The 19,137-nt window shown below is 39.2% G+C and overlaps 1 protein-coding gene across 2 annotated transcripts in view; it reads right to left on the bottom strand.

The window, feature by feature from the left end:
• Positions 1 to 386: 386 nt before the first annotated feature.
• The window catches only part of LOC101856101 (eukaryotic translation initiation factor 4E type 3), a 23,038-nt gene continuing 4,287 nt past the window's right edge, over positions 387 to 19,137 (bottom strand). Inside the window, exons 1-7 of one of the 2 annotated variants that reach the window (XM_013083059.2) lie at positions 13,853 to 13,954; positions 12,864 to 12,936; positions 11,705 to 11,799; positions 10,884 to 10,944; positions 4,269 to 4,335; positions 3,467 to 3,622; positions 387 to 1,710 (exon numbers count right to left, since the gene is read on the bottom strand). In XM_013083059.2, the coding sequence (XP_012938513.1) occupies positions 1,655 to 1,710; positions 3,467 to 3,622; positions 4,269 to 4,335; positions 10,884 to 10,944; positions 11,705 to 11,799; positions 12,864 to 12,936; positions 13,853 to 13,866 (522 nt within the window). In that variant the 5' untranslated portion in view covers positions 13,867 to 13,954 and the 3' untranslated portion in view covers positions 387 to 1,654. Of the gene's footprint in view, positions 1,711 to 3,466; positions 3,623 to 4,268; positions 4,336 to 10,883; positions 10,945 to 11,704; positions 11,800 to 12,863; positions 12,937 to 13,852; positions 13,955 to 19,137 lie in introns of those variants that run through there. The other variant, XM_005099278.3, reaches the window with a different exon arrangement.

Raw genomic sequence — 19,137 nt, 5'->3', positions numbered from 1 at the left:
ACACCTGTAGAAAACCAAAAACAAACATTAAATACCAGGACTGGAATTCACAGAGAAAGTAAGGTAAGCCTTAAAATACTTGGAGGTGGGACTTAAATTCAAACTTACAGGAGATGGGAAACAGCAAGACAGAGGTGGAGACTGTAGCCCAGGACAGAAGTACTTGGGGAGCTCATGTTGTTAGCCTTCACTTCAGCATTGGATAAGAAAGGTCGATGATGAAGAATATGCCAGGAGAGAAAAAAGGGGAAGTAACAACATGCAAATTAAACCTATTAGACTGCCGATAATAATATACTACTTTAACCCCTTCCTAGTCAAGGGGTGTGCCTTCCTACTGCCTCATTCCCTACATTCCTCATTTTACCCATAATTTTTTTAAAAAATTGCAAATCTAAGACACTATTGAAATTTTCAGCTTTTTAAGAGCCATTGTATTGGTATTTATCTTTTGTGAGAGCATGCAGTTGTCCACAAGACTAGACCTATGTTTATTGATCTCTTGCAAGCCTAGCAGTAAACTAATACTAGCAACTTTGGCACCCATATGTGCATTTTTTATTCCCAAATACAAATCCATGCTGTTCTAGTGGTTAAATCTCCGTACAGAACAGTTAGAGCCAGATGATTAGTATGACATACATGTAGCGTTATATAGGGGCCAGAAATGGCCAATTTCGGTAACTTCCACGACATCAATTGTACAGCACAAAACTAAAAATTACACATTTTCGTGACGTACCAGTACATCATAAAGGCAAAAATGGGTTAAAAACTCAGGGCACAGGAGTTGAAAGTTAAAACAAAATACTATATCATTAACAGACTGTGTAAAACAAACAAAAAACCCCAGGGCAATTTCAATATATGATGGGTCTATTCAAATTGAGAGTAAAAGCAACTGATGATTTCGGAGGGGTTTTTATTTTGGTTTGGAAAAGACTGTAAGTATTTGGGAACATACACATGATATATTTCAACAAAAATGTACAACTTTCAAAATGTTCTTAATTTGACTTTTGCAATAGGTATTAAAAAAATATTCTTAAGGAACTGGCTCATGCTGTTTTTTACTGTTCTACACAATTTGCAAAGCTCCACAGTGTCCCTGCTATGCTTTCAAAACAAAGGACAAAGAGCCAATCAATGTTTACAGCATTAAAAACAATCTTTTTTATAAGATTTTCAATTACAAATGGCACAAGGTCCAGATAAAAACATGTTACAGTTCGTAATCAGCTCGGTGCTAGAAAGATATTGGGGCTGGGGGCACCATGTGTCACTTATCTCTAATTAGCACGACTATCAGAGCTGGGTTTAAAAATGAATACTGCGGCAGAATCTTTTTACACTTCTACAAACAAGAGTCATCCATGTCATCCATTTGTTCTTGTTCCATTCGTCAAATAAGTTTGACCGATTCAGCCCTAGGTATTCTTCAGGCAAAACATGCACTTAAAAGTAAAATGTTCGCGTTCCATACAATTTGAGACGTGTTCACAAAACAATACTGAAGTCAATGTGAAAAGCCCTTGGGAACAAGTCTAGATATGCTGGTGTTTTCCTTTGAACATGCAAAAAAACCCAACACTTCAGAAGTCCACCACTGTCTCTGGAAGAGGACGGGACGGTTCTAGTCACGGCCAACATCCTGTCATCGTTGATTGTGGTAGCCTTTCTTCCCTTCGAAAGCATCATGCATGTTGAAAGCTGAAAAAAGAAAAACCAAATTTTTATCCTCATTTGGATTGTACAGAAAATAAGGATTTCAAATTTAATCATTGCATGGTAGTCAGGACATACAGTCAAAATTGTCCAAGGCAGTCACTGTCAGTTGAGGAAAAGGTGATTGTTGTAGGAAAGTGAATGTTTTAGACAGTGTCATTACAATAATGAAAAAAAAAAAAGAGTTAAGTTTTATCGAAGAGAAGTGGGAACTGGTTGTTAGTATAAGTGATTGTCTTGAGGAGTTTTCATGCTGGAGGGCCACTTGAGCACTTTCACAGGCACTGGTGAGATTTTATACCCATAGCACCTATTCATCTGCACCGCTGATGGCTCACATGGACAGGGTAACATCTACCCCCAAGTCACACCCCTACTCCCTTTCCTCATTTGGCGGCATGGGGTAATGGTTAGAGCCGATAAAACCAAACTTAAAAGTTTTGTTTCAAATCAGGGCTGAGTGGGTAAAGTATTTTCTATCTTAGACAGTTAAAAACCTCTGAAGGGAAGTAATTTCACTTTTCGGTTCCTTTCCTCGTTAGGCTGGTTTCCATTTTATGGAGGTAATCATAGAGGATTTATCAAGGGGGGGGGGGGGGGGGGGAGGGGCACAGGCAGATTCCATCATGTTCCTGTCTTACACAAGTTTCTGTTAATGCAAAATTCAGAAGCCTTCTCACTATCCCCTTCAAGCTAGAGTTCTGATATGAAACACTTTAAATTGTTAATTTTTCTAGCCAATAAGTACCAAAACTGAAGGACTTTTTAAAACTGGAGGTTAACTTTATTCTCCCCTGATGCATTAAAAGTTTAATTCAGCATGATCCAAATTTATATCAAATGATACATAAAATGCCCGCTTACCTGCTTCACTGACAACTACCAATAGAGCGATAAACCTGAGCAAGCATTAGAGTTAAAAAGTACATGTCATATAAATGTGACATTTAACAAGCACGAGTCATAAAAATGTTGACTGCAGCATGCACACAAGACCCAGGGCTGCCCACCTACCAGCTTATGTTTTAGTAATCAGCAGATAAAAAATTAGTAATCTGGCTTAAAAATTTGTAATATGACCATGGATTGTTTTCTACCCTGGGGTGTCAAGGACAGGGCTTGTAGTTCAGCAGGTATAAAAGTAACACAAACAAAGGCATGATGAAAAAAAGCAGTCATGATGGGCTCCTAGTGACGTTGAATGTCCAGGTCTGGTAGTTTTTCTCCCCTTATAAACCGGGAAAGTGGGCAGTGAGTTGGGGTTGCCAAATCTTTAAAAAATTGAAACCAAGGGCATTACGATTGTATTTTCGTAAAATTGAATAAAAATCATGACGATTCCGTCAAATTCGCAGGCCTATGATGGGCAGACCTGAAGACTCAAGTTAACTATTCACCTCTGAGAATAACAAATGTTTGTTCATGTCCTTCTATAGGACAAGGGGAATGAAGAATCAGAGCAGAAAACCCAAACAAAATACCTAAAAAAAAACCCAGGGACCTGAACTATGTACTTAGGCATGAGAGGCAAGCAAGTAACCTCAGAGCTAGAAGGCCCTCTTTTTTTATAATCCTGTCATCTTCCCCAAATATTTTCTAACTATAGTTTCGGGAATTTCTCAACAACCAGCAAAGAAGGATATTTTTTACAGCTGCTAACAAGACCACTTTTCTATTGTGTTCAAAAATGTCCAACCAAACTGAACAAAGCAATAAAACAGCAACAATCAAGAGCATTCACCTTTGTAGAACACAGTATTGAACGTGACGTGGGGCAAAAGTTCCCGCACTTTTTGAACAATGGTGGACGACTCCTTGAGGCGCGCTTCTTTGTTCCAGATAAGAATTAAGTCATCTCTGTCCCGTATGCTGACACTGATCCCGATGACATCATCATCTGTGGTAAAAATAATAATTAAAAAGTGCAATAAAATATACCTATAATGTTCCTTTTCAGAATTTTCAGATAATCATCTCAGAATTAATGATGAATATAATGCCTTCCCCCCTCCCCCCCACCCTTATAAATTCTAAATAGAAAACAACAAACTTGAGGTAAATATTATTAATAGCTAGTCATTATAGAGCAGCGTTCAGTTATCTAGACTGAGGTACTGTGCTTGCTCAAGGACAGACCACAGAGACACCCCTCTCAATGGAGTCACCACCTGACACTGTTAGAAATTTTCATGTAACTCAATGCCCCCATCACTCCAGCAGCATTTCACCTAAAAGGCTTGAGCATCACTATCCAACCAGTTCCTTTTACCAACTCAAGCTTTTTACGTAATGAAAAAGGTGTCACCTTTCAAAGCCATTGTGTATATCATTTCCTTAATTCAACAGGATATTGCAAAACCAGAAAGACAGGACAAGTAATAAAAATACTCAAAGTTCATCAGGAACAAAACAGGGAAATAAAAATGTTAAAAATGTACTTACAACTTGTATGACACATCGTAATGAAAGGCACAATTGTAAATACAAATCTATTTATAATTTTCCCCACGAACAAAGACAAAAAATAAAACAAGAAGCCATACCATCTGCCATGCAGTCCGACAATTGTTCGCCTATAGCAGCCAGAAGTAAATGCTTCCATACGTCATCCTGAGGTAAAAAGAAGTATAAAAAGAAACTAAATCAATTGCTATTCTCATCAACACAAAACAAAATTAAGTGGACATCCCTTCAGTTCCAAAAACAAACCAGAGACAAAAAGTTTAACACCCCCCCCAAAAAAAAATTAACGCAAACAAAGTTATTGGCATTAGCTCTAATAATAAATCTTGAACACGATTAACTCTTTATTTCCGAGGGGGCCCTTTTTTTGGTACTAAATCTAAAAATGACAAAAACCTCATTAAACGGGTCATTAAAATTAAATCGAACAAGTTATTCATCTAATAAATGAACTTCCGGTATAAGAGACCTGTTTTCGACAATTGCCGAAAAGTAATTTGATGTCGAACTCGTCGTAAAGGAATGTGCCCCAGCCGCTGTCAGCGGCTCAGCTCAGTGGCTGAGAGCTGCTTGCCAGAGATGGAGTTAAAGTATGGTGCCAACCCCCCAAAAGATTCAGTTAATGATGCAATACCAACGGACATGTTGTCATCCTGTGGAGTCCTCCAATAACATGCTCAAAGGAGTCGTTAAAACTCAAAAGACAAAATTAAATAGAACGGCATCTTATTTTGACGTTTAAAAAAAAAACAACTAAAGAAAATGTTTTAAAACAAAATTTAGATCATCTAGGAGGCGGGCTTCAACCTTGCCTGTCTGGGCCAACCCAGGCGGAGAGGAAAACAGCATCCCAGCAGAAAGAATCACATTTTTGTTATTCTTAAAAATCAACACATTACCTTGTAAATAACAAATGCGTAAATTAGCAAACTTGGATTCAACAAAGATGCTTGTGGGGTGATGAGCCCTCGCTGATACAGCTCAGCGCATTTTTCTCCCATAAGAAACCTATCTTCTCTTGCCCATTCCAAAGAACAGACCATCACCCCAATTTCTGGATCATTACACAGGTAAGCCTATGGTGTAACTTATCCAGAGATGTACAGCTACTGTTTTAGCTAGTCTGGCCCCCCAGAAAATCGCGGTCTTGCGGCCGTAAGCGCAGCTGCGTTTTTCGTCGAGTTCTGCAATAAACCCGCAATTTTTTGCAATTTTAGGCAAAAATACATCAACCCTTTAATTTTAACAGAATTTTTAATACGAAATGGTGCGAGTAAAGAACCGATAGGTCTACGTATGGTTTCGGCCCAGCTCTAGCCTACTGGGCGTACTCTAAAAGCTATAACCGGAAATTCAGGCCGGAATAAATTATACAACACAAAATGAGACCAAAGATACTACACCTATAGATCTAATGTGTGTAAGCGTGTGCATGTGCTAGAAAGTAGGTGTGTGCGTGTGTGTGGTGTGCATGTGTGTGCGCGTGTAAGGTGTACGTGAGTGTGTGTGTGTGTGTGTGTGCGAGCGCGCGCATGTGAATATTGTTCGTAATCGTACATGAAGCATGTGTCTACATACACGGCGGTAATCGGGCACCTAGTCTCCATGTCTACGTACATGGTAACCGGAATGAAAATAAATCAATATTTGTCCTGTGCTGTCACTTGTTGTAAAAAAAAGAAAGTCATACATGTATGTACAAGCGTCTTGTCGGGCCCGCCATCATGACCGGTCAGTGAACCTGTACTTTTACATCACATTGTGAGTACCGGTTGGGGTCACCAAAAATCATTCAAAGTTTGTGAGCTGCGAAGTATAGGGCTCCGGAATTGGGGGATTATTGATTTTTTTTTCTTTTAAGGTACAGTTGGGAGAGGGCTAGGGTTGAAGACAACACGGGATGACAAAAACTGAACTTGGAGTTCTGAACTGCCCGGATACCGTGTACGTGACACCGGTTGCCGGTTACTGTGTACTAGAGGTGTGCGAGTAACGAGTCCAGACTCGAGTACTTGAGTAATACATGCGGCGAGTCCAGACTCGAGTCACAAGTAAATTACTCGAGTAAAGACTCGAGTCCAGACTCGAGTCTGTAGGGGGAAAAACAGAAAAAAAGGAGAAAAATTTGGTTTTTAAAAAAGTTAAGAATTGATAAAAGAAAAATTCTGATAAGCAATTTTTTTAAACTGAAGGAAAAGAAACAAAAAAAACAAAAATACCCCTTCCCCCAAAGGAAAAAACCGAAACCCCCCCCCCAGAAAAAAGCAAAAACCACTGTTAGAACCCACGATGACCACAATCAAACTTCTTTTTTTTATGAAGTGCATTTATGAGGTTTACAGTCTGTGTACATTTTATTCTTACTGTTGTAACAGAGAATTATTTAAAAAAAATAAAAAATAAGATAAGATAAGATAAAGACCACCTCTATTCTAGCTTAGTTGTTATACTGAGTTGTAAGCTTCTCACTCACCCGGGGTGAGAGAGCGAGTCTTTTGGCTATTCTCTTCCGGTGTGCGTTTGCCGTGATACCCAGTGTAAACCACAGAATTCTAGATCTACACTTTTTAAAATTGAATTCTGTGGTGTAAACAAACGTTCCAGTCCTCTTGTGTTAAAAACATACAATTTTATCTGCGGTCATTGTGTGTGAGAGAGAGAGAGAGAGAGAGAGAGAGGAGAGAGAGAGAGAGAGGGGGAGAGGGAGAGGGAGAGGGAGAGGGAGAGGGAGAGAGAGAGAGAGAGAGAGAGAGAGAGAGAGAGAGGAGTAGCCTAGATATAGTGAGAACTTCTGGGCAAAACAAAATGCCGATTAGGGTAGTTCGGCTCTATTCTAAAAGTGAAATAGCCGTAGCATCTTTGTAGACCACCAAATTAGTTTTACTTTTGTGTTATAATATCATTTTTTTAAAAAGGGGTTTGACTATTTAATCATCCTCACCGATAGGAAGTGTTCAGAAATTAGGAAAAACCGGTTTTGTTTCACAGCGGGTGAGAATAGCCAACACTGGCTAGTCTCACCCGGGGTGAGAGGTCGATCACAATTTTATTCTCACCTGGGGTGAGAATAACCACTTCCTAAGATAAAATAAAATAAATACGGTATAAACAGCATATGTCTAGAATTGCCATAAGCCTACTCAAGCTCCCTCCTAGGAAGGCACTCTATTTTGTGTCCGATATTCAACAAAACTTTTTTTGAAACCCACTAAAATTCCCTTTCGGGATACTATTACTCGAGTAATTACTCGAGTCTTAAGAGCCGTGGGACTCGAGTAATTACTCGAGTAATTATTCGAGTCCAGAGCAGATACTCGAGTCTGGACTCGAATCTTAATATGCTGGACTCGCACACCTCTAGTCTACTGTGTACGTAGACACTGAGGCTAGGTGCCCGGTTACCGTGTACGTAGACACTGAGGCTAGGGGCCCCGTTACCATGTACGTAGACACTCCGTTATGTAAAATGCCTTAGGCTGCGTTCACACGGGAGTGGGCGCTACAGAAATGATCTACATTATTATTACTATAGTTTATAAATTAGAAAAAAAAAATTCTTTATTTTACGATTTGACTTAGTGTTAAAACAATACCATACTGGTTTTAAAAAAGAAAATATCTGAAATAGATCCAAACACAGATTACCGGTGTATCGAAGGTTTCAAGAGAAAAATAGAACAGGATCTGAATTGATTGGAGCATAAGCTAATTTTGCATTTAGAGGTTGTTTAGAAAATCTCCCATCAAATTTTTTGTTTTTATAGACTAAACCTCATACTACACTTTTAGATCTTTGCAAGAACCCAGTACCCGGTATGTACTAAATTTGGTCAAATTTTATGCCTTCATTTAAAAGTTATTGCGAAAACCGAGGGTTCCGTTATTTTGTGTCACGCGATATTATATTATCTTTGGTCGATAACTTTATTGTTAATGCACTCGAGTGTTGTTACTAGTAAATCTTGTTAATAAAATTTGTATTGTGGGTCATGATTTTTGAAAAGACCGTTCTGCTTTTATGCTACCGGTACTCAAATTGTCATTTTTAAAAAAACTAAAAATGTTAAGCCCGTATTAATGCACCAGGGATGGGAAGGTTGCAATTTTTAGCAATTTTTAGGCAGTTTACCTTGCAATTTTTTAATTTCAAAAATGCAATTTTCCGCGGGGCCAGGTTAGTTTTAGTAGAGGTTTTACGGCGCTCGCAACTGCATAAGGTCATATGAGCGCCAGAAGATTAGAGGTGTCACAAGAGAGCAACAAACATAAAAAAGAAGAAGGGGAGATAAGGACGATAGATGTTTGATAGGAAAGAAGAAGCAAACCACACCCGAGCACCCGCCAACCACCCACACAGCTACTGTATGTGAACCAATCAGAGACCACCTTCCACACCAACACATATGTTGCTGACACTACAGTACAATACTTCATGTTCTTCAATCAATGTCATTAGAAATACCACAGCTTTTTAAACCATATGTAATGCTAACCTATAAACAACACAGACGTAAAGAACAATACAATGGAACTCGGATTCAACGAAAAGAGGTGGATTCCCCGCTTTTTTAGCTATTAATAAATTTTTAAAAAAATAACTCAGACACTAGGCTTACACAGCAACACAACTTGTTCAGCAAACAATGTCATTGATGACACAGGTGTGCATTGGAACGAATTAGTCCCTTTGCACAAAGTTTGCTTGGTAGAGTGTGATGTCAAGGGACATGACTCTTATCTTTACTGTGGGGACAAGATTATTAGGGGAGTGGCACGCCCTTGGATGACATCAAGAGTCCGGCGCCAAATAGAGAGACATCGTCTGAGAGACTAACTGAGATATTCAGTCGAACTCAGGACCACGACGAGGCAACACTTATCTTGGACGGGGGCCCCCTGACAGACCCGACTCATCGGACCGCCAGGTAACTTTACAGTAGAGTTCAGTGTATATCCGAGAATTTTCCAGCATTTCTTAGGTAAAGAAACAAAAAGGCTCCTCTTTTGAAACCAAACTACTTTTGATTGAGGAAGTCAAAAAGGGCAACAACAAAAAAAAAAAAAAAAAAGCAGGAATTTTCTCAATGGTTGCCAAATTTGGGGACGTTAGTGTAATATTTAGATGGTCTCCGCACCTTCCTACCTGTTGCTGAAGATATCGGAAAAATATTTTCTTCATTGACAGCCCTAATTTCTCCCGGGTGTATTGATGTATAATACATGGGCCTGATGAAAGAAATAGTGCCATAAATTAGCATGTTCCTGGGTTTACCCCTGGCTGGAGCAAGTCTACCACGTTTTTACACTGCTGGCGCGGGGCGTGCGTATTGCTAATGTCATATAACACAGGTGTGTATTTGACAGAATCTGCCTTTTTACACAGCCAGTGCTTTGATGTAGTACAACGTATTTAGCAACACCACTTCAATTTTCCGTAGCACCACTGCAGTTAAGTTTTCAATGTTAGTCTGGGACACATTGAGCAGGAAAGAGATGTAATAACTTTTGTTTGGATGCAACTTGCTCTTTATCTATGAAGTCGAAAATGGGCGGAGCGAATTTAGAGGTGAATACAGCAGTGCATCCAACTCTCTAACACTTTTTTCTTTTTCATATTTTTTCTTTTAAAGACAAGTTACAAGGGGTAAGATTGGTATGAGCAGCCATGGACAGAGACACACGAGAACTGAAGAGACAGTGAACACCTGTAATAGGATATGTTGATAAAGCATGTTAAAGTTCTGGTGTGGTTCTCATGAAAAAAAACAACCAAGAAGTTAATCCCTTGTAAAAGCTTGAACCTAATTTGCAGTAAGCTGACAAAGCGTCTTTTAGTATTTTTGGTGCCAAATTTTTTAATTTGCTAAATCGAAAGTCTGATCACTTACCTTACCTGTGTGAAAAAATCAAAGTGAAACTGTGACAAGTTTTTGAATAAATTAGAATTCAAATATCGGAAGAAGGCTTTGAGCCCTGACCTCCTGATGCTACCCTGCCCCTCTGCCTGAACTCCTGAGCAATGTATTACTTACATCCATAAGATCATCAGAATTACTTTCCATGTCCCACTCAGGGTAGTCCTCGTCATTACCAGCATCTAATTAAAAAAGATCTTCAAAATAATTAAATAACATTGTGTGTAGTAAACACTGTTTTCCGTGTGCACTTTGTCCCAGGCTGGCCATACCGTCTCGCTTACTGGTATACCCATGGCTAGGCATACAGGCAGTTTAACGCACCACCGATGGGCAAGGGCTCAAAGGATTAAATGCTTATGTTGACCAAAACAAAACCCCTCTTTATCTCGAAAAGGCTGTGAATAAAAAAAGGCGCTTTGTCAACTTACGGCAGTATTGTTTATAGGGAAGCATCCACTCATATAAGCAAGTATTTTGAGGAACTTTGGATTTGTCCCTTTATACTCATGACATGACGCTTTCAGAACAGCTTTTCCAATCATTACCAATTTAAAAAATGCTCATGTCAGTTACACCAGCACATGGATTTAACAAACTTTGACTTTGTTATAACCGACTTTCACTGTACAAGGTAAAAATTGTCTCGTCACATGAATCGAACTCAAGTCTTCTGCAAGCAATGGTACAGCACCAAACCACTATACTACAGAAACTGTAAACAATTTTCATGAATGGTGGACAAAAAAGTGTGAAAAGCACACAAATTGAGAACCATACCGTATCATTTTTCTTGCATTTGAAAGTCCAGTTGCCACCGTCACTGTTTTCCTCATCTTCCCTGCAAGAAAATACAGCAGAACTTGACAGAGGGCTTTATCTGACATTCACTTAACTCACTCAACCCTCGCCTTACACTTACGGCTTGTCAGCTCTCCCTATAGATTTTTACCACTTTTTGAAAAATTTAAAAAAATACGAAATCTTAACATATCCTACCCACATTTCGTACACATTTTATTCAAACCTTTATTTGTTTGTGTTGAAAATTTGAAGCCAAAATATGCCATAGTCTTTATGCAATACTCCGTGGAAAAAGGTCTATATATACAGAGTAAAAAAGTAAACAAAAAGGGAAGAAAGGAAGTGCGTTCCAATTTCGCACCCTCTCACATGGTTCACGAATACAGCTTTCTTTGTTCTAAATTCGGGCTTGCACTTCTGGTCATTGTCTGTTTCAAACGAAAAATGGTTACTCTTCCAATTAGGCTACAGTCTGCTTCACACAAAAGTAGTTTATTCGATCATAAGAGCGAAATCTTCCATACCGATATTATCGGCGTGAGGGCTGGGTGAGTTAAGAGAGCATAGCAAAGAAACCCACAACTAAAATTTCATATAACAACCACAGTTGGACCTGTCAAAGACAAAATCCTACTGTGGAAGATAAAAGTGGTCATCTTCAATAGGTCGTCCTCTTGGACAGCGCCATCCATCATAAATAATTGAAATAAAACACAAGCAGGGAAGTGGGAAATGATCGTTTGTACAGGTGAGAGTCTAGGACAGGTGATTGTTCGAGCAGGTTCAACAGTACTTACCACACAGGTCGTCGATTGTTCCGCATCAAGTGGTAGCTGAACCGGATGCTCAGCTTGTCTGGTTCTGGAATGTGGTTGTAAACACTCCAGAAACCCTGTGGTTTTCATGATGAAAAATTAGTTATGACTATGTCACAGAAAAACGCAACCTGCTGCTAGTCTTATATAAAAATGCATTTAGGCTACTTAGACAAGAAATAAACCCCCCCCCCCCAAAACACTCAAGACTCCCCTTAACAACCCGCCCCAACATGATAAATTGTCTTACCTATGACACAAAAGGTGTAGGAACTCCCCCCCCCCCCCCCCCCCCCCCCCCCCCGATGAATTGTGTAATTTTTATCTCTGAAATCACTGAGCTAAGTAGACATTAGATGAGCTAGTAATAAATGAAGTAAAAATTTATTTTTTAAAATCAAGCAACAAAACTACATGAAGAATAAGCAAAAATGCTTAAAAACAAAAGAATTAAAGCCTACTTTTGTCATTGTCCTTTTCATACTTTAAATAACAATCAAACCCCCAAACAAACATGCCTTTCCACTGACAGTGACTTTGAATATGAACACTTAAAAATATTACATTAGCTAACAGAAGAGGAGTAACTTGATCAGAAATAATTAAACTCCTGGAGGAGTTATCCAGCTTCCTGGTCTATGATAACTTACTGAACATTTTTTTAAACAAATGTAAATGGAGAGAGAACCAGATACAACAAAAAGTTGAAGGTGGGGGATTATTTAGATTGGCTGGTTAAACTTTGAGGAAGCCAGTAGCTTGCACTGCACATCATACCTGGACATACCTGGACATGGATCCCCAGGGGAACAACACAGAGAAAATGTCCCTGAAAGGACTATACGAGGATGCTGACAAAGAGTTGTTTTGTTTTAGTAGAGGTTTTACAGCGCTCGCAACTGCATAAGGTCATATGAGCGCCAGAAGATTCAAGATTAGAGGTGCTACAAGAGAGTAACAAACATAAAATAGAACGAGGGGAGATAAGGATGATAGAATTTTGAGGGGAAAGAAGGAGCAAACCACACCAGAGCACCCACCAACCATCCACTGACAAAGAGTTGAGAGTACATGGGCTAGCTGACCAAAGATGATGAAGACAGAAGAACTGCATTAGATTCAGAACCAAAAGTAAGCTTACCTGGACTGTATCCACAGTGTAGATTTTTGTCAATGATGATTCATACTCTCTGGCTGTTGTTCCACGTACAGACCTTCAAAACAAAATGTTGCATTGCTACTATAAAGTTATCATGCAATTCACTTAATTCGAGCATAGTTACATTTAATAAACAGTACAGCAGCCTAGAATTGACGTGACTCAAAAACATTGAATTCTTGAAGTGGGATCTGGTTACAATTTTTTTCTCTTGATTAGCATTCATTTCATTTAAACTGATGTAGATAGTTTTAAAAAATGTTTATGAAGAGAGAGTGACCAAACCAACAAGCTTTTGTGTGAATGTCCTAGTAAATCCACCCTTTTACCTCCGCAAAGAAACAAAACAATCCCACCCCCCCCAATTTTCTGAGAAATGATCAGCAGTAAACTAGCCAGTTGGGCTGTACATATCAATATATTTTTGTCAAAGAAAAAGACCCCTAGGTGCAGGAATGGGTGACATGCAACAAAGTGTACTTGAGCAGGGAGATTTACGAGAAAAGAATAAGACTTTGCTCCTCTGTCCATAGCCATCATGAATAGGTAGGGCCTACAACCTGCAGGCATTCTTTACCAGATCAGTGTATGAAACGATCCTTTAAAACCACCTGCATACGATATGCAATCTATAATGTCCATCATGTGGGAGAGAGAGAGAGAGAGGGGGGAAAGGCATGAGAGAAAGAGCTAAGACAGGGGGGGTCAAGCACTCTGTCCAGTCATCAACAACAAGCCGATAATTAAAACAAGCCACTTATTCACCACAAGCCAGTCAACCGTTCACATCGACGGTAGCAAAGTTCACTGCATTCTCTGGCGACGCATGAACTTTAGCTTTTTTTTAAGGGCCCATAAAATCATTACTTTTAGAGACAGAACAAAAAATGGTTTTCAGTTATAGAAACTATAACAATATAAATATTAAAATAAATTTAAAAAAAAATTCCTCCAGGCACAAGTAGACCCACCTCTTCCTCATCATCTGGATCAGGAGAAAGGAGAACCATTGTCTGCTAAAGAACTAGAAGATTCACATTATAAATCAACAACTACTCCATCCTCTTCGTCAGATCTACTTTCGATTACTCAATGCGCTTATGGCTTGAACAAAAAACTCTTCGAAAAACAGCATCAGTTCAATTAGTCAATGGTCAAAGGGATATAAACACGTATAAAAATGACTAAACTTTTACTTCCCTAGTTACCAAACTTGTATCCCTTAGGATGTGTACCATAGGAATCTTTAAAACTCGTTGGAGCCTGAACAAATGTGTCCGATGCGTCGGCATGAGTCCTAAATGCTTGCCTTTCTAGTCAAAGTACCTGGTCTAATTTCTTGTTTTTTATGAAAGGCCATAAAACAAAATGGTTTTATTTTCCAATTATTTCCAATCATTGGTTGGACATTTTTGATTTGGATGGATTAACCCCATCCGTACGTCGTGTTTTACTATCGTATCCATACGACGTGGGGAACTCTGTGCCATCACTTTCCAAAGAGAAAATTTACATGTTAATCTAATCTGTATGCTTTGCATAGCAGTCTGTCAAAATGATTTTTTTGAGAAATACTGAAAGTTTCAAAGAGATCTTCGTACAAGAAGTATTCTAAAATGTGAAGAATACAACCCCGGGGTTACAAAATGACCCCTGGGCGTACGGATAGGGTTAAACACCAGTTTTTTCCTCTGGGACAAAATACCAGACACTGGTATTAATTTCACACAAGTTGCCTACATAAAAACACAATGGCAATTTAAGGTTTTAATTAGAGCAGGTCAGTTGCCAAGACAGAATTTCAGATTTGAAAACAATAACCACAGAAAACTTTGAAAATCCCATTACATCCTAATCCATGAGTAGTGTTTCCCGTGCAGGTCAATTAAAATAACTACCCAATCAGTGGCATCACAGCGAGCTGGCGGCAAGTGTTTACTGAGTGCAGCAGTATTTCCCTTTCTGGCTTTTGGGCCACGCAAAAAAAAAAAAAAAATAAAAGGAAAGACGCCGAAGCTTTTTAAAAAATGCGATTGTTTTACATCATGAGGAATTTCACAAAATAGCTTCTAATATTATAAAGTTCAACCTATCTAAGATGATGCAAGAGCATTCCACAGATTAATCGAATACACAGTTTCGAGAACTTCCTACAAGAATTAAACTACCTTGTAACTTTCTTGTTTCAAGCTCGATTAAAATACGGAAATCCGCAATGGAAAGATCCATCTTTCTTCTCATTGGTTGCCAAATTTGGGGACATTTGGGTAATATTTAGAGAGTCTCCGCACCTTCCGAATAAGGAGTGTGTAATCACTAGCAATTGTGTCCATGGTGTTGGCCACTTTCCTGTCTGCCAGATCTTGTTGCAGATGACAGTCAGAGCGCTTATCATGTCCTTTCCCCCTGCCCGTATTAATTCTCCTGGGATGTCATCCACACCTGCCGATTTTCCTTTCTTCAGTGCTTTTACTGCTGCTTCAACTTCCTCTCGAAGGATTGGGTGGTTATCGAGGTTGGTTGCTGGGGGAACGTTTAGTATCTCAGGGTTTCCTGTGGCTTTGTAGTTGTACAATTCTGAGCAGTATTCTGTCCATCTTTTCAAAATGTCTTGCTCCTCTGTCAGGCATTTTCCTTCTTTGTCTTGAATGGTGGTGGTGCGCCCTTCTTTAGTGCATGTCAGGTCCTTTACTAATTGATATGCTCTTTTTGCTGTTGTTTGTCCTCAGGCTGTCTTCAATTATTTGGCATTGTTCCTCGATCCAATTTTCTTTTGCCCTTTTCATACTTGTTTTAATTTTTTGGCTGACTGCACTGTACTCCTTTGCACCATCTGGTTGGTTCTTTTTCTCCTTTAAAATAGTTTTCTCCTTTTGTGACACAGGTTAAGGATGTCAGTTGTGACCCAGGGCTTATTGACTCGTCAGTGTTTTCCGAGGACCTGACTGGCTGTGTCAGTCACTGCTGTAGTGAAGGTGTTGATCCACCCGTCCATGTCTGTGTCCTTGTTGTTACAGCATCAATGACAGTGAGTGGTGCACACTTTCCTCCTATCATGGCTTGGAAGGCTTCTGCACTGATAACAACTTGTATACTTGAATGCAAGATGGCTAGGTCGTCGGCATAAAGGGCCTTCTCCGATTTCAGTATCTCAGGCAGGTCGTTGAAAACAACAAAGACTGTGCAGCTCAGAGAGGAACCCTGCCCTAGGCCCTCCTCCAGTACAGCTTTGGATGACACACTATTATTCATCCTGGTCTGGATTGTCCTGTCTGTAAGGAAGGTCTTCACCCATCCGTAGAGTTTTCTGTGGATTCCTGTCTGTGTCTTCTTCCACAAGAGGCCTTTTCTCCAAACCCTATCATATGCTGGGATCAACGACAAATCCAGGGTGACTGCCATGTTGACTTTAAAATATTTTAATGGTGTCCATATATGAAGGCCCCCCATTTCTAATTAAAATATTACTCAAAACAAAATTGTGGCTGACGTCGTTTGGCTCAATTGATCATCCACACTGATAGACAGTAAGTAGGGCCTATTCAGAAATTAGGAAAAACAGGTCTTGTTTCACACCAGATGAGAAAAACCAATGCTGGCAAGTCTCACCTGGGGAGAGAGGTCGATTATTATTATATGAGCCATTGCCAAAACATGGGGAAAAACACACACATCTCACATTAGTGTGCATAAAATGTGATGCATTAGTATTTATTCCTCCAAAACGTATACACACGTCAAATATAGGATGTAGAACCTGCATTAGCAGTCAGCTTTATAATCTTGAGTTTGTAAATTTTGTGCCAAAAATGTTCGTTTTTTAGTGATTCCTGGAGTGTCATTTTGAGCACACCAATGCAAACTTCCAAGAATGTCCAAAATTTAGTATTTTTGGGTGGGTTTTTTTTACGTGTGCTTTGATCCTATGCTATTTGTCATTGAGAAAGGCTAACTTGCTCAAGAAATCGGTTTATTTGTTTGCAAATAGACGAACAATTCCGATTACTTGTGCGTCTGTCGTGTCCTCACGGACTAGGTGTTTCAGAAAACACCATTATTTTTCAGTAGAATCACCGTAGCTGGTTAAATCTTTTTGCCTATCGTCGTTTATTCAATACTTCAAAAGCCGCGATGCGCGAAAGGAACATCGGGTTCCTAGATCTACGATTTCGGTCGGCTGTTTAACATTCGCCGTTATTGTCGTCAATTTGCGACGTGCCGGAAGTCCGAATTTCGCCCACTTTTGTTTTGAACGGGTCATCAACAGTGCCCGGATATAATTGTTTTCTTGAGTGACTTCCCCTTACCCGCATCCCCAGAACAACGGAAGCAACAGAAAAACGAAAGTAGTCATTGCCTTCAGCGTCCGGTGACGAACAAGTATTTTGCGTTGAATGTGACGTACTAGGCTGTTCTGCGTGTTTTTAGGCTACTCTGTTGAATATTTTAGTGAAATTGCGGTGTTTACACTGGATTCCTGGAACAAGAGTGTGATGTGTGAACAAACTTCAAGAGATGGATCATTTCTGTGGTTATAGATTTAGCTTTTGTGCTCAGTGATGACGTTTGGGGTGTTGTCATGCAGCCGTACAAGACTGACTGACGTACTAGAAATTACATTGTCCTAAGAGCAAACATTTTTAAAGTAATGTGTGCTCTCTTTACTCAAACAAATAAACAAACATGTCCTTGTTTATCTGTTTAACTCAAAAATACACATTTGTTCTTTGTTGGTATGATATACCTTTTTCCAATACATTGTGTCATCATTGTTATGTACAAGTAATATTTGTCATCATTGCTGATATCAATAAGTTTTCAACATATATTTCATACATGCAAGATTCATTTAGAAGCAAAATACGCCTTTATTGATCTGTGTATCTCTTGGTGCAAATTTGTTCTTTGTAGGCATGATTTTACCTTTTCCCAGTATGTTTTGTCATCACTGTTATGTACGAGTACTGTTTGTCATAATTAGCAACATAATTGTGATCATCCACTGTCTTTGATATGACCTGATATCTGTTTCAAAGCAAAAGAAACTTCTCCTGGATTTTTTTAAATTCTTAAAGTGCGCTTTTCTCTCTGGAGGCAAGACTTTTGTCTTTTCCTGTACATTGTGTCATCATTGTTATGTACAAGTCATGTTTGTCATCACTGTTATGTACAGGTCAGCTCAATTGATTTTGTGCTTTTGCCTCATATTAGTTTAAAAATTGTTTTACACATGTGTTTTTCTGGTACTGAGGCTTTGATAACTGTATTTGTACAGCCTTTCACTATTGTGATGTGTTGTCAATGATAAGGTCCAATGTGTATCCTTTCTTGTACATAACAATGATGACATGTTCTGTGCACTGCGTCATTGTTACAAAGCTTGTCATTTATATTACCATTATGAATGGAGTTCATAGTGTACAAAGTCTTTGTTTACTAAACAAATGGAATTTAAAGTCCATAATTTGCCTTGCTGCTTATCTGTTTTTGTCATCACTGTTACTTACAAGAAATACAGTGGTTGACAAACCAATAGACCCATATCTCCATTACCGTACATCTCCTTGCTCTGATACTCTAGGAATATGAGCACTAAATGTCAATCTGTGACTGACAGAAAAGAGAGTCAAATTGGTAAGAAAATTTTTTTTGCACCACTGAGTCTCAAGAGAGTCTCACGTTTTGGCAATTGCTCATATATATATATTCCCGGTTGAGAATAGCCACTTCCCTATATCTAGATCTAAAAGATTACTTAAATTTAAATCAAATCAAATGGTCGTTCAAAAATAATTTTTTAAAATTCTTTCACGTTTGAGTTGCCTTGCCGGTGCTTTTTCGGTAGTTCCCAACCCCCATATTTGAGCCTAGATCTAGATCTAGATTTTCTAGATCTACATCTAGACCTAGGTATACGTTTGATGCGCGGCGAGCCAAGATATCAAGCCTAACAACTGCAAAACATCAAATTATGGTAAAATCAGGGGGGCCCTGAAACCCCCCACCTTATTTCTTTTTAAAGTCCAAGCCCCCCTGAAACCCCCCTACTCTTGGGCGAAGTGGCTAGCCGTACTTACTGAGAGTCTAGCCGTACTTAAGTACGGCTAGACTGCCAGTCTAGCCGTACTTAGATCTAGGTTTGGCCCAATCGACTCAAGCCTGTTAAGTACACAGGTCTCATTAGATCTAGATCTAGATTTTCTAGATCTACAACTAGACCTAGTCAGGCATTTTCCTTCTTTGTCTTGAATGGTGG

This window comes from Aplysia californica, unplaced genomic scaffold (genome assembly GCF_000002075.1).
Source record: "Aplysia californica isolate F4 #8 unplaced genomic scaffold, AplCal3.0 scaffold00208, whole genome shotgun sequence".
NCBI lineage: Eukaryota > Metazoa > Mollusca > Gastropoda > Aplysiida > Aplysiidae > Aplysia > Aplysia californica.
Note: the sequence above shows the minus strand (reverse complement) of the source record. Positions and strands in the feature narration are given on the sequence as shown.